Source organism: Fundulus heteroclitus, chromosome 7, assembly GCF_011125445.2.
Source record: "Fundulus heteroclitus isolate FHET01 chromosome 7, MU-UCD_Fhet_4.1, whole genome shotgun sequence".
Taxonomy (NCBI): Eukaryota; Metazoa; Chordata; class Actinopteri; order Cyprinodontiformes; family Fundulidae; genus Fundulus; species Fundulus heteroclitus.
Window position 1 is genome coordinate 23,704,085 of NC_046367.1, and position 15,280 is coordinate 23,719,364.

Sequence of the window (15,280 nt, forward strand, 5' to 3'; positions counted from 1 at the left end):
AAAGGAAAAAGAACGTGTGTGCTCAGAACTCTTTGAAGGGGACGGAGCTAGGGGCGGAGCTAGGGGCGGAGCTAGGGGCGGAGCTAGGGGCGGAGCTAGGGGCGTTTTTGATTGGTTGGGAGGATGTAATGTTAACATACATGATAGGCTAGAATGTAAAAGGAAGGAAAACCTCTAATGAACTTTTTATTGACCCTTTTTTTCTATCATCGATATACATTGTTATTGAATTATCATCCAGCCCTACCTCATACTGCACTCAACAGCTCTACAGGCTTACTGAAGCTCGTTCTTCTTTTGACTTTCGGTGAGAAAAGTTGAGAATGAGTAAGGGTTTGACATATAAAAACGGATCTATAACAGTTTAAAGGTGAGAAACAGGAAGACATATCCAGGACGGACCTGACACATTAAAAAAGCGCAAGGATCCGTCTCCTCAGCAGGAAAAGAAAGGTAAGGTCTGGTCCGGGTGCGGGGCCTGGGGTCGGGCACAGTCAGTCCTATAGTTGAATTGTGGTGACCCCCCCCCCCCCACGCTTGGGATCGTTGGATGTGAGGTGTTATGTGGGAATGTGTGTACAGCGTTTTTTTGTTTTTTTTTTAGTAAGTCTGTGTGTGGTGAGTGGGGCACTAGGGAGGGATGGTGTGAATGAGTTTTTTTTTTTTTCCCCCAGGTTCGGGTCCGGTCCGCTCCCTCTCCCAAGAACATCTCAAGCTGCTGCGTGGGGGAATGGGCTCCGCACATTCCCCCACGTCCTGCCCCCCTCCGCTGCGCTGGCATGCGCCTTGGCCCGCTGGGGCATTGACAGTCTTCGGGTTTGGGGCGGGGTCCCAGGTGGGTGCTGGCCCATTCCCGGTGACTGCTTCGCGGGGCCTGGCCCCCCCGGGGCCCCCGCCGCGGGGGCGGGGCGCCCCCGGGGCTTCTGGCCCCCAGGGCCCATGGCCAGGACCACTTCAGCGGGGCTGGCTGCCGGCGGAGCCCACGGGTTTGTCCCCGCGGCTCTTGGGGGCGTTGGCATTGCGGTGGCTGGGGGATTTCCTCAGGGTCGTCTCTCCTCTTTCCTTGGGGGGGGTTGCAGATTTCCTGTGTTGGCCCCTCTTGGGCACCCTGTTTTGGGGGCCCCTTTCGGAATCCGGGGTTACGGGTCCCCTGACTCCTGCCTCTGTGCTCGGGGAAGGCGGGCCTTTGGTTCTCCACAACCACTATTGAGCTATTTTCTTCTGGATAATTTTCACCTAAACTAGTGCACTTTCACAAACTCCCACAGGTGCTGGGTTCCAGGTATTAAATGTTCACTTATATACAGAAAGCCCATAATTTATTTATTTATTTATGTTCTTTCACTTTCTTTTTTCAGGTATGACTTTACACATGTCAGCTTAAATAATAATACATATGATTTAGTAATGGTATCAAGGTGTTATACGATTGTATCTGTTGCTTTATGTCCGTTGGTTGTGCTGTTCTTTTTGCGTCTCTTTCCAGGTGATGGAGCAGACAGAGGACGTTTTATCATTCTCTTCCTTTTATCTCTTCTTTCTTTCACCTCTTCTCTTTCTTTTTTCTCTTCTTGTTCTTCCTTTACTTTCCTACTTTCCCATTGTAGTGTCCGTATAATTTGAAATTCTCCCTGCAGGAATATCAATAAAACCATTTACATGCATAAATAAAGTGGAGCACTGTGGCGAAAGCTGATTGCTCCACTTGTGAAAGCAAAATCTGTCGAGCTCTATCTGGCATTAAGACAACAATTCATATTGCCACATTGCTAGACAGGACACTGGGGGGAAAAAAAAAAGAAAAGAAAGGTAGGGATGAATAGAAGGGTTGCACGGAGCTACATGTTATATCTTGGAGTAGTTGCTTAGAAACATTTCACCAATAACTCGATTTGAATTTAGAAGTCAAACACAATAAAAAGAAAACAGTGATTCATGTAGAATGTATGCGCTGCAAGAGATAGGGGTCTGGAGTCAAATTAGCCTCTTTGATTAATGATAAAAGGCTGACCGCCGGCTGCGCCCTGCCTGCTAAGGTCAGCTAACCCCTGCGTGCGTGCCTCCCCGTTCTGATCCAACAGAAGTCAGCTGCTAGGTCTGCCCGTCTGGCTGGAGATCTGAAACAAAGCATCAAGGACCTTCCGAGCTTCAGTTCAACAGAGAGGGCATTCATACCAGTTAGTACAATTGTGCTCTAATCCATACCTTCCCTGACGCGGCGCAGAGTTAATTGTGCGGGCGGCTTGAGGCCCGTTGCCAGGAATTAACAAGATCCAGAGGAATACAGTCAGCTATGGGCTTAATCTGAGCTTCTGCTCTCTGTGGCTGCCCTCTGCCGGCCTGTGCTCGCTGTAATAAGACGGCAGCTTCAAACGACGGGGGCAGAACACTTGGGAACGACTGCGGGAATATCTGACGTACAGCTAGAACAAATGAAACGGAGTCTGTAATATGCTGGGTCTTGACCCAAAGGAACCCAGGCAATTTTCTCTGTATATGGCACAGAAAAAAAAAAGACGACACATTGGACGTATTTAATGAATATATTTATTATTTCACAAACGTCAGCTTTATGGATTATTTGACTGCGAACACAGGCCAATAAAATAATACTGCTTATATAGAAATAGCTGTCCTTGTGTAATATTGTGTGAAATGCAAAATGATCGGCTTGTTGTACGGCTAATTTGGAAAACGTTTTTTTTTATGCACACCTCGGCCTCAAAACTCATGCATCCGGTTCCAGGATACACGAAAGAGGCTGACGTCCATCAGAATTTTTTTTTTTATTATTCCTCTATGAAGGTGCGGGTGCAGACCCTCCTAACCCTGAGACAGGCGAACATCCAGGGAACGGATGTTGAGGCAGTGAACTCTTATCAGTGCTTTGGTGTTCACATGAACAATGATATGGACTGGAGTCTCAACTCTGATGTTCTTCACTGGATAGGATCAGAGCAGATTCTACCTGCTGAGGAAACTGGGGGCGCCCTTCTACGTCGTTCTCTGCTGGAACAGCAGCTTACCAACATTCAACAGACTGGATGAGATCATCAGGAAGGCCAGCTCTGTCCTAAGAAGCCCCCTTTGCCCAGTGCAGGAGCTGGGACACGTTTACATTATGTAGAGTCAGCAATTCCCTCACTATTGTAAATTTTACATCCAGTATGTTCTATATTGGACCTTGCTGTACACGTTTTTTGTATTATTATGATTATCATTTCTTATTTTTATAGGCATCTGTATGTTTCAGTTTCCCTGTCGCTTTGCTGCTGATAACCCTGCATTTTTCTACAGGGGGCAAATAAAGGGGATTCTATCCTATACTATTGTATTGTATTGTATTGTATTTTATTCTATTCTATTCTAAATCTACCTTTACCCCAGCCTTCAAATTTGTGCTTTAATTACTGGGTTTTCATCTCTGTGAGCTTTTCATTTCTTGGCTACTGTCATCTGTATTGGGTAGAGGCTCTTTCAACCGAGAAAAACTATTACTGACGTTCAAAGAATGCGTTGCACTTGGAATTTAATGGCCGACAGAATCCAAGCTGTCCTTTGTGATGGTGATGTGTGCATGCAATCAATGCTTGGTTTTAATATTTCATCTAAAAAAAATGCTCCCAGGTGTACTTCACTCTGTTAGGGTTAGTTGTTTTGCATCCATGTATTGCTTTTTGTTATCTATAATGCCACAAAACAAACCATTATCAAAAGAGAGCCAATGCAGGATCATATTATTTAGTTTTAACAACAAACAAATATAGCTGCGCTTTTCTGTATCAGTTAACACGTGGTGATGATATAGTTTATTTAAAGCTAGATCAGCTTGATGTATTTTTTTTTATTATTTTAAATCTGATAAAATGTGCACTGATCTTATTCCTCAAGACAAAACAAAATAAAAAAATATGAATATTCTAAAATTTTCAAGCAACTCTTTGTACTTGTTGTTGTTGTTGTGGCAAACACGTGACACTGGATTCTCTCCTAGACCGTTTTGGCAGCACACAACGTGCGTACAGGGTGTGTTAGGTGTAATCCAAGACATTTTACGAGTGAAATTTTACCTTTAGTGACCAAAACAAAGCTTTAAAAAAAATCAAAATCAAACGCTTGATTAGAAACGCCTCCATATTGGAAATTAAATGATGACATCGCACACTCAGACAATATCAAAACGACAGCAACGGTTGGCTAAATGGACGTCACTTTGGGTTGATACTTGTTAAAATGTTCCAAGCGTTATAAAACTTTGAATTACACAGATGTCACTGTGGGTCCGAATCAGCACCTATAGCTGTACCCAAATTGTTACTGCCGAGTCAGTCAGGGTTCCCTAAACAAAAAAATGCAAACGTAACATTGGAGAATCATTGATTCCTGCTAATATATATTGTTATGGGTAACTTTAAGATCGGAGGTCAAGCGTGTTTGTCACCAAAATGACTGTGTCACTAGCCTAAGGCAAGTTACTCAAGTTAAAAGGGATATAAGATCAATTGAATTAAAGTAAATCATTTTGTAGTTGCAAAAGACATAAAACTCCAGTGAGACCTTTTTATACTCACCTAAACTGATCCAAACGTAAAAATATGAAGCCAGACACAACAGAGGAAGACCGTCATGTCACTTGCCAGAGAGGATGAGTGTGCACATGCAGTGTCAAGTTTCAACAACATATCAGCAAGTTGTTTAACTGGCTTCCCCCTCCTCTATCTGCACCCTCATTGGCCGGATCTGAGTCATTACAGTCGGACGGCCTCCTTCCTGCTGGGAGGTAATAGCGCGAAACCGACAAGAACTGCTCTTAAAATAGGACCAAACATCCTACCAGCTTGAAGCAAGCAGGACATTTACAGCAGGTGAATTATGTCCGCTGGAAACAAAGAGGAAGAGCCAGAAACGGCATGTGCAGGGGCGGCGCCGGTCTACTTCTCCAACCCTTTGATGAGCGGTGAGTTTTAACGTTTTCAGCACGGTATTTTCAGGCATCGTGTCTGTCATTCAAAGGTCTGAGCCATTTTGTGCTTTTCCACCTGCAGACGTTGAATCCGACTGGTCCCCGATTCATGACGCCGCTTTTAATGGGCGAGCTCTGGGCCTGCAAAGACTCATCGCTCAGGTACGGTTGAACCCGCCCAAAACATTAAAATACTGATCAGGTTGTGCTGCCTGGGAGTTGTCGCACATGTTGAGGAGACCCGTGACCCCGTTTCAAAGGTTAGTTTGTAATTATGCTCGGGAGCTTTAGTGTTTTTCACCTGCAGCAATGCCTTGCGAATGTCTTCATCCCCCCCTTGATCGTTCTCACATTTTCACTTGGATTTTTTATTTTATTTTCTACCCAGACAAACACAAACTAGTGCTAAATGGGGTTTCGATATTTCTGCCAAAAGAAAAAAAAGACAAAAGTGTATTTTTTAATCCTACCTCTGTGAGTTAGTACGTGGCAAAACCACATTTTGCTGCCAACACTGCTGCATGTCTTTTGGGGGCATGTCTCTACTAGCTATGAACATCCACAAAACGAAACATCAGCTGGAATAGCTCCGGCTCCGCCAGACTGGCTGAAGAACATTTGTGAAGATCAGTTTTCCAAGTCTTGTCACCGACTGGATTATCGGTCTCTGACGAGGTTTATTCGGGTCTGGTGCGTTCCTTCGTCTTCGTGATGCTGTTTGTTCTCTGATGTTCTCTGACAAAGCTCAGAGGCCTTCACAGAACAGCCGGACCTATCAGTTAGAGGGACTCTGCCCGCATTTCAACAAACAGTGGCTGAATCAGGTGCTGCGCCGCAGAAGGACCGCCATCTTGCCGTCAGTAGCACGCCGTACATTTTAGGACATCGTCGCGTCTCGAGGAGAATACCTCCTAGGTCATGTGATCTACATACGAGGGCTGACCTAAAACCCGCACCGTCCTGGAGCACACTGATCAGTTTTCAGCTTCATTTCACAAATTTCACAATAGTTAAATTGTGAAACTCCAGATTGACCAGTAAGCTCCAGCCCTTTCTGCCTGTGCCAGCTGTATCTATACCGAGGAGAAATTACATACAATTGGATTCTGAACGAAGCCGGTGGCGCTGGATTTTAACATAACAGCGTGTAGAGGATAAATAGAAAAGTATGCTTCTTCTTTGTATTTGTATAATTTTTTCCCCATTTGATAATTATGCACTACTTTGTGTGTTAGTCCATCACGTGTCTAATAAAATATATTGGACCTTTGAGGTAATAATGTGCGTATAAAGTGTTATGAATACTTTTGCAAGGCACAGTTTGTGCAGCCAGTTTTTTTTGTTGTTGTTGTTGTTGTTGTTGTTGCATATTTGAGTGAATCCATGTGTCCTGGTGCGTTCACAGGGAATGTGTGTAAACCTCAGCACTCTGGACCACATCTCACCCCTTCACGGAGCGTGCATGCAAGGCCACGCAAACTGTGCCAAGCTGCTGGTGGAAAGCGGAGCAAACGTAGGTGATCCGTACCCGGCAAGAAACGAGAGAGACAGAGCGGTACTGTCAAATCAGAACTTTGTGTTTTCAGATTTCCCACAGAGTAACTTCTGATTCTTTCATGCACCAAGAGATTTAATCATTGCTAGGTTTAACTTGAAGACGATGGGAATGAGTGAGAAATTAACCCGGTGCGCATACCGGCCCACATCCAAACTCCACCTGTAAAGGAAGCAAAATGCACAAAAAGCAAAGCAAAGCAGGGGCCAGATGTGTCGTGTAAGCAACTTTTCACTGTCCGTCCCGCCGCAGGTGAACAGCGCAACTTTGGACGGACACACGGCCTTAACTAAAGCTTGTGCCGGGGGCCATGCGACCTGCGCGTCTCTGCTGCTCCGACACGGGGCGACCCCCCGGGGCACCAGCCCGTCCGGCTCTCCGATCCACTGGGCTGCCGCCAAGGGTCAGAGGTCACGTTCCACAGCATGTGCATGCATAATCTCTGCTGAGCTGAGTCAGTGTTAACAGAAATCCCCAGGACAGACAGAGAGCTGTATTAAGGCGTTTCTTTTTTTTTTTTTTTTTTTAAGTTGGAAAAGTTAAACAGGAGTGTCAAACATATTTCCAAAGCCGTTACCTTCAGCTGCATCGCTTTTCAATCTGACCGCTCTGATTGCTCTCCCTTAGGTCACCCTGAATGCATCGAAACGCTCGTTGAGGGCGGCGCAGATGTGGATCAGCATATTGATACATTAGGATCTCCTCTCCACGTCGCCTGCTCCAATCAGCAGCTGAGCTCTGTGAGGAAGCTTCTTCAGCTCGGTGAGAAGGGGTCGGGCGTCTCCACTTAACCTCGCAAAAAAAAAAAAAAATTCATTTTAAGGTGGACGATAGACAGCAATAACACGTTTTTCAAGCTTGCGATGACGCAGACTGTATTTTTTATATTTTTTTCTCTCGTTTCAATCAGACCGTTTCAAAATGCATCCGAGCTGCCTGTTTGAAAAAAGATGAAGCGACGTGTTCTTAATTTGCATTCAATGAAGCATTACTCACCCTTAACAGAACGAGAAGTTTTGAACTGAACTAAAAGTCTGAAAAGTGCGGCGTTCATCCATGTCCAGCCACCTTCATTCTGAGACCCCTGAAGCAAATCCAGCGCAACCGATTGCCTTCAGAAGTGATATTTAGTCGGAAAAACAATCCACCTCTGTGCAATTTAAATCTATAAACCCTAAACCCAGATGTTCTGTGATGGCCTGAGAGAGCATTAGTGAAGGAAGAGCACAATGGAGATAGAGAAAGACAACAGATGGGTCAGCGTGCCGCTCACACTGCAAAATTGGAACTAAAAGTAAGTAAAATGTTCTTGAAATGAGTAGATTTTCCTTAATTTCAGCAGCTATATAAGACTATTTGCCAATGGAATAAGATTTTTTGCACTTGAAACAGGAACAACTCATCTCCATCATCTTATTTCAAGTGCAGGATATCTAATTATCTTATTGTCGGGGTAAAAATACTCATTCCATTGGCATATAGTCTTATTTATCAGCTCAAACCAAGGGAAAAAAACGAATTTCAAGAAACGTTTACTTACTTTTAATTCCCCTTTTGCAGTGCAGTAGCCTCATCTGAAAACAGAAAGCTAATTATTACAAGGCTGCAGACCTAACAGGACGTGGCCTGATTAATGCCACATTAATCATGGAAGTAGCCAAGAGCCTGATGGAAACTCTGGAGGAGCTGCAGTGATCCACTAACCTGACCCTAGCCAGATGGATGTCGCTCCGCCTAGCTTCACTCACATCCATCTGGGACATCTCCCATAGAAAGTGATTTCTCCAACCAATTTTATTGTCCAGCCAATCAGGACGCAGGGCTGGAGTTTCATAGATGTGACGTAGTGGAGAAGTGACCGTGAGACTGTTTTGATTAAGACAGCAATGGCGGCTCATTGATGCTGCTATTTCTTCTGTGTTGTCCAATCTAGCTAATATTGTTTCATTAAAAGAACATCAGAGAACGGCTCTGAAGGCTTTTGTTGGTGGAAACCATGTTTTCGCCCTTCTCCCGACCGCATTTGGCAAGTTTTGTTTGCCGGACGGGCCCCGGAGATGTTAGCGGTTAGCGCGAACTATGTTAGGAGGCCTTTAGTCCTTAACGCGGTCGCCCCGGGATCGACTCCGACCCGCAGCGTTTTGCCGCCTGTCTTCCCCCTTCTTCCTGTCAGCTCACTGTCAATAAAACGCGTGCCACTAGAGCCGCAAACACATAAAAAAAAAAGTTTTGTTTTTTCCTGCGTCGCTCTCATCAGCGTCACCGGTTAGCTTCGGTGTGAGTGGTTGAAATAGCACTTCGATAAAGATGATAGACAAGTGGCTTATCCAATCATATGCAAAGCCCAGCCTTCTGAAACGCCATTCCTATGAATCTGTCCCAGATGGATGAGTGGAGCTAGGCGGAGCGACATCCGTCTGGCAAGGGTCAGGTTAGTGATCCACAGCTCTGGTGGTATAATATATATGCCGACAGAACAGCTATTAGTCATGCACTCCACAAATTGAGTGGCAAGAAAGAACGTTTGTTGAAGAAAAGTCATACGAAATAGCGTCTGTAGTTCCCAGGGCCACGCAGAGGAAATAGCAAATAATGTGGAAGAAGGTAGGTGGTCTAGTCAGATAAAATCAAAATGCGACGATGGAGAGTAGTGAAACATTTGACCCTCGTCCCCTTTGCTTTAGGCGCAGACGTCAACAGGAGCGTTTCCGGGGACTCTCCTCTGCACGTCGCCTCGCGTCTCTCCAGCCCCGAGTTGGTCTCTGCCCTGCTGGATCACGGGGCAGACAGTCTCCTGGTGAACTCAGAGGGCAAGCGGGCCCTGGACCTGGCTCCCCCTGACAGCCGGGCGGGGCGACTGCTCAGAGAAGCAGGAGGTATTCAGAGCACAGCTCCAGAGTGAGCTAACACAGACGGGGGTGGCGTTCAAGGTTCCCTTTTAGTGCTGGGGGGTGCTGCCGGTGCCGTCAGCGGGTAATCAAACCCTCTCTCCAATGACCCCAGGAGTGTCTCCTCTAAAGCAGCTGTGCCGGCTACACATCAGGAGAACGGTGGGCAAGCAGAGGCTGGCTGGCATTCCTGACCTTCACCTCCCCACAAAGCTGATACAGTACCTTCTCTACCAATCGGAGCAGACGGACGCTCAAAAGCCCTGAAATCACTTCCACCCTGCCACCCCAGACCGTGCGCCATGCGCATTTTGGCCAGCAGGGGGAGAACTTGCACAACCTGGCAGAGTCATTTCCTTTCTGAAGGAGAGCCTCAAGATGAGCTTGGAATAATTAATCCTGGTTATAAAGAAACTTAAACGTCTGGTTCTAAAATATTCATAAGCAATAACACATTTCCAGCAGGAAAAAAAAAAAAAGTCAAAGCACATAACAGAGTTAAACTACTATAGGGTTATTTTTTTTTTTTTATACGACACACGAATCCTCCTTGTGTTGTATTTCTTTGCAGATTGTAAATAAAAGCTGGATTTTATAACAGTATTTAAAAAAAGACACTAGATAAACGTTTTTACTGCTTTTGTCTTCAGGATGAAAATTCAACAATTAAACTGCAATATAAGGACTAATTCAAGCTAAATTCTTCATGTTTGCTTCCTCTGGGTTGGAGAGAAATGTACTAATAAAGCTTTAATGTATTTTTGTAGGCATTACTGCTTAAAATGACTTACTTAAAGCCCCTTTTCCTTTTCTGTTCTTGTTTAATTGGTGGTGTTTGCTTCAAATATGGTCCTTTTCATTTTAAACTATTAACGAGAGATTGCAAAGAAGTGACATATTGTCAACCGCTGATAAAACATCTATTTTTGCACATTTCTCCTAATAGAACGATGGATTGCTTTCTTATTTCAGGGTAAAAATGGAAGTGTTAATAAATTTTTATTGCAGCTGCACACAAGATGATCTTATACAGAAAATCAATATATAAAAGATACAAAAAAGTAGTTGGTGATAGCGTGTACAGAGTGAGATCTGTGGAAGGGACTGCTTAACCTGGGAACTACATGCCCCACTTAGATAGCACCGGACACAATGATATGACACAATCTATCAGATAGCGTCCCAGAGGTGACACAGTTTCTCCACTGATGACACATTTAGGAAGTGTATTCATTTTGATTGTTAATGTGTTATTTGGACCTCTCTATTCTTACTTTCCCAAAATACCGCACTGACCAACTTGTTCGTCTACAACTCTCAAGCTAAAACATGAGAGGCTACATAGTTCTAAAATCAGGCAAATCTTAGCTGTTAATTACAAAATCATCATCAATATTCGGTTCAGGTCGTCCCGCTGTAATACTGCAAACAAGATGGCCGTGCAGAAGACAGGGAGGGGATCTATGGAAGGTTGTTCCTCAGCGCAGGATGTTTTTCAGAGGATGTTTCCGTGCAGCGGCCATGAAACTCCTCACGCCTTCTCCGTTATTTTTGTAAACTTCCTTTTGAACAGTCTAGCAAATCATAACAAAGCCTTTTGCCTCAAGCTGTTAAAGCTGCCTTTCAAATAATGCACCTCATAGTTTTTCAGTTGCTTCACAGGATTAACCTTGTTTTCTGTATGTTTTTACAACAATACAGGTATCAAGCATTTTATTTGTTTTCAACTTTTCACTCTGATCTGTTGCAGATCTCTGTGAAACACCATGCTTTTTTGGAAGGCCATTTAATATACAAGAAATAATAATAATTATCTAGGCTCAAAACTGAGCTGAAAAACACTGACCTCTGATCAGAGTGGATGTCCTAATACCAAAGAGACTGAAAGTAGAAACCGAGTTTGGATGTGGCTGCAGGAAAATGCAGCGTTCAAGGGGCACTGTAAAAAAAATAAACTGTTTTTTATTTACAGCACTCCTTGAACTTTTTCACATTAAGTTATGTTACAGCCACTAACTTCAATGCATTTTGTTAGGATTTTATATGATAGCCCAGGGCTCCTACACATTTCAGCCTGCAATCTCCAAAATTAACAGACTGGTGACCCCTTTTTTAGAGGGTGGGATTTTTTTCTTCTCATTTATTTTTATTAATTTTTTGGTTAATTGTAAGAAGAAAGTCATATTACAAGAACAAAGTCGTAAAATTATGAGAAAAAAGTAGTATTTTTACAAGAACTCGTACAAAAAAGCGCTGCCTTCCCAAGCGCGGCCAAAATTGTGAAGAGGAAGGAAAATTATACAGAACTGTGAAAAAGTATTTGGCCTATTCATATGTTTTGGTTTTTGTCTGACAAGATCAGAAATACAGATTTTATTAACAGAAAAATAAATCAAAATAACCTGGCCCTATGTGGAAAAAACAACCATCCTTTTGTTAAATCACAAACTGCGCTCAATTTCAGTCTACACACACAAGCCTGATTATAACCTGAAAAAGCAAGACGCCACGCCCTGACCTAAAGAACATGAAGAAAAGCTGAGGAACAAAGTCACTGACATCCATCTGCCTGGAAATGGTTTAGCTCAGCGTTAATGATTGATGAATAAAAAAGAGACAGGGCATAAATATGCATCTCTAGGCGTGCTGCAACCTGAAAACACCTGCTGACGAAACAGAACACAAAGGACCACAAAACTGACACGTTTGTGCTTACAAGGTAGTAACTTAGTCTGAAATGTTTGATATAAGCAACACTAGATGAAATATATAGATGAACAGATACTGGGCAAGAAACCGGTCAGTTTTGTCTGTGTAATAAATGTGTAATAAACACTTATGAATGAGTTATAAAGTGTTTGGGAATTAATTGACAAGGTCGTGACGTTGACCGGGCCATGCTGACATGCGGATTTGTCTTGATTCAAACCCTTCTCTTGTAGCTCTGGCTGTTTTCTAGGTGGTGGAAGGTGAACCTCGCTACCAGTTTCACTTTTCACATTTCCTGCATTTAGCGCCATCCCTGCCCAGCTTCCCTGTTCCTGCTGAAGAAAAGCATCCCCACCGCGTGATGTGGCCACCACCACCACGTCTCATGGTCGGAAACCAGACGACCAGAGCACTACGTGGCAAACTGGAAATACGACTTCCTCTTACACAACCTTTATTTGAAAGGCTGAATATGGTTAGCCCTGGGTATTATAAGCATTGATCAAACCAGCTCCCTCAGAGAGATGCCCTTGGAGGCAGTTCCTCCACGGAGATGAACACCTTCTACATGGCGACCAAAGCAGAAGTCACTCAGCTCGCCCGTCTAGTTAAATGCAACACCCATTAAGTTCGCATTGATCCTTATGTCCAAACTTGCCCAGCAAACTACATCACTGCCTGCTTCCAAAACGTCGCACAAGCGCCCAGGAGTCAGAAACACACCGAGGCATGTTTTCGACGTGACCGGCCGTTTAATGTAAAAATCAATTTCCGCCGAGAAGCTTTCTGACCAGCAGGGAAACACATGTTGTACACAACGCCCGGCGGTTAGCTGGATCTTGACAAATTGGTGAGAGGGAACCTGTCAGGGAAGGGAGGGGGGGTCCCGTGGCCATTTAAAGAACGATCCACTTCAGCTGTAGCAGCGTTTCTGATGGAGGGCGCCCCTCGCAGCGCGGCCTGATGTTTTCCTACATTTAGCCAGGTACGCCGTGGCACTCAGATGCACTTAAAATCCGCATGTGTACGTGTGATACCAAAGCTTTTACTGGTATTCTCCAGAGGATCACACTCCATTAACCCCCATCTTCTGCCTTCCTTCCTGTTTCCTTGTATACAGTGGCACTTTCTACAAAAAAAAAAAAAAAAAAAAAAAAAAAAAAAAAAAAAAAAAGGGTTTTCTGAGGAATTAGGAGGAAACTTGCACATGAAAGTGCAAGGTTGCATCCAGTGGAAGCCTCACATCACACGATCTTGTTTCTTCTGCAAACAGCTGCAGAACAAGAAGACGAAGATAAGGCGGCTATGGTTAGACACATATGTACCGAAGAAACTACAGTTCTTTGCACATGTATTCACGCCCCTTCAACTATAGCGTGAATACATTTGCCACGTTATAGCCACAAAGTTTATGCCATTTTATTGGAAATGTGTGTAGGACTGCGTCGCAACCATCTGGGTGTTTTCTGGCCATTCTTCTTTGCAAAACATCTTACCTGTCAGGTTGGTTGGCGAGCATTATTTTGTAACATAAACCCTTGCCATAGCTTCTGAGTTGGGGTTAGGGTCTGGACCGTGGAACGGTTTACATGAGGGGTTCCCAAACTTTTCAGGCTGCGACCCCCAAAATTACAGTGCTGAAGAATGGTGACCCCCTTTTGTCGGGGGTGATTACGAGAATATAGTCATAAAGTTACGAAAATAAAGGGGTATTTTTATAAGAACTCAAAGTGCTGCTTTCCCTCTTGAGTTAAAATGAGGAATGTTGAGGATCTTGTAAAGTTATACTTTGATATCGGTTTCACAAATCATGAAATATAATTTTTTTTAGCACATCAGCAACAAATCTTCCTGGGACCCTCAGGAGGTGTCTTGCAGCCCCGATAGGGGGGTCCCAACCCCCCTATTGGGAACGCCTGGTTTAGATGAAAGCATCTAAACCAGGCGTGGAACCAGGTGGAACGATGTCCCAGACACTGGAGTGTCTTTGGCCGTTGTCCTGTTAGAGAGTGAGCTTCAGCTCCAGGCTTAGAAGCTGCTTCCCTGACCTGATAAAGAAACATCATTCCCACATCATGATGCGGCCTCCACCGTGCTTCACAGAGGGGATACCGTGTCCAGGGTGATGTGCACACTGCACAGTGAGTTTTCATCTACATATGGGGTGTTGGCCGCAGGCTGAACTTACAAAATGGATATAAGTCTATCCAGAGCACCTTTTTCCACACGTTTGCCATTTTCACCTTCTTGGCTTGTGACAAACTGAAAATGCACGTTTTTGTGGCTTTCCTTCAATCAAGCCTTTGCTTTTCCTCATTTCCACGAAGGACGCATTTTAATTGAGCTTTGGCTCTTTAGAGCTCCTCCAGTGTTACTACTGGCCTCTTGGCAGCTTGGGAGTGTTTGTTCGTACATTCATCCAAACTGCAGTTTTTTTATATTATTCTATAATCAGCTGCTGTTTTTTCTTCTTCTTTAACTCAAATATTTAATACTTATCCAAATATGCATTATTCTCTATTAATAGTTACACAGTATTTTTCCTCTTCTGATAAATCTTTCTCTAAATCTAGTTTTAGGTCTTCTGTCTACAAGGAGACCACATTGTGGAACAATACAGTTAATTCTATTCAATAATTAATGCTCTCTTTGCCCTTAATTAAGCATATTAGGGGTATTCAAGTAATAAGGGGTTATAAATATCAGTGCGAGCCACTCTTTTCAGATTTTTGTGGCAGAAATTGGAAAAGCACGTCAACTTTAAGTTGCTCCGTTGAATTAAATCCTAATGAATGTTATGTTTGTGGCTGTGTTGTGATAGAACGTGTAAAACATCAAAGGGGTCAGCGTATACTGAAACTGAAATCATCGAGGATTCAATATGCGGTGTTGGTATCCAAAAGAACTGGTTTCTATAATCAAAGCGAGATTAGTTCTCTCATGTTGCACGAATCACTCCAAGCGGCTCCCACCCACTGCAACCAAATGGCAGCTGTTGATTTCAGGCATCTCTCGGGTGTGCAAACATCTAATAACGAGCTCACTTCTCACACCCCAGCTCGCGTCCTGATTGCTCCGAGCTGGATCTTGTTAAGAGATACCGGCGCTCCCCACTAAGATACAAGTGGGTTGTGCCACGTCCTCGTGCTCTGCCGGTAATTGCTT

At 44.0% G+C, this 15,280-nt stretch overlaps 1 protein-coding gene and 1 long non-coding RNA gene across 2 annotated transcripts; one reads left to right on the forward strand and one right to left on the reverse strand.

The window, feature by feature from the left end:
- Positions 1-1,794: 1,794 nt before the first annotated feature.
- Positions 1,795-4,629, reverse strand: LOC118563612. The gene is made up of 3 exons (XR_004931303.1): positions 4,572-4,629; positions 2,206-2,423; positions 1,795-2,117 (listed from the first exon to the last, which is right to left on the reverse strand). It is a non-coding gene; the product is annotated as an uncharacterized LOC118563612 (long non-coding RNA).
- A 124-nt stretch (positions 4,630-4,753) lies between these two features.
- LOC105933635 (ankyrin repeat and SOCS box protein 9) lies at positions 4,754-10,192 on the forward strand. Its single transcript, XM_036139226.1, has 7 exons — positions 4,754-4,957; positions 5,046-5,125; positions 6,369-6,476; positions 6,771-6,921; positions 7,146-7,280; positions 9,203-9,394; positions 9,522-10,192. The coding sequence occupies exons 1-7, from the start codon at positions 4,873-4,875 to the stop codon at positions 9,671-9,673; spliced, it is 903 nt and encodes a 300-aa protein (XP_035995119.1). The 5' UTR covers positions 4,754-4,872; the 3' UTR covers positions 9,674-10,192.
- Positions 10,193-15,280: the final 5,088 nt, after the last annotated feature.

Excerpts from the sequence above, each read along its gene's own strand:
- LOC105933635 (XM_036139226.1), top strand. The coding sequence starts at position 4,873 with ATGTCCGCTGGAAACAAAGAGGAAGAGCCAGAAACGGCATGTGCAGGG. Across the intron at positions 6,477-6,770 it reads TGGTGGAAAGCGGAGCAAAC|GTGAACAGCGCAACTTTGGA; the intron begins GTAGGTGATCCG and ends GTCCCGCCGCAG. Across the intron at positions 9,395-9,521 it reads ACTGCTCAGAGAAGCAGGAG|GAGTGTCTCCTCTAAAGCAG; the intron begins GTATTCAGAGCA and ends CAATGACCCCAG.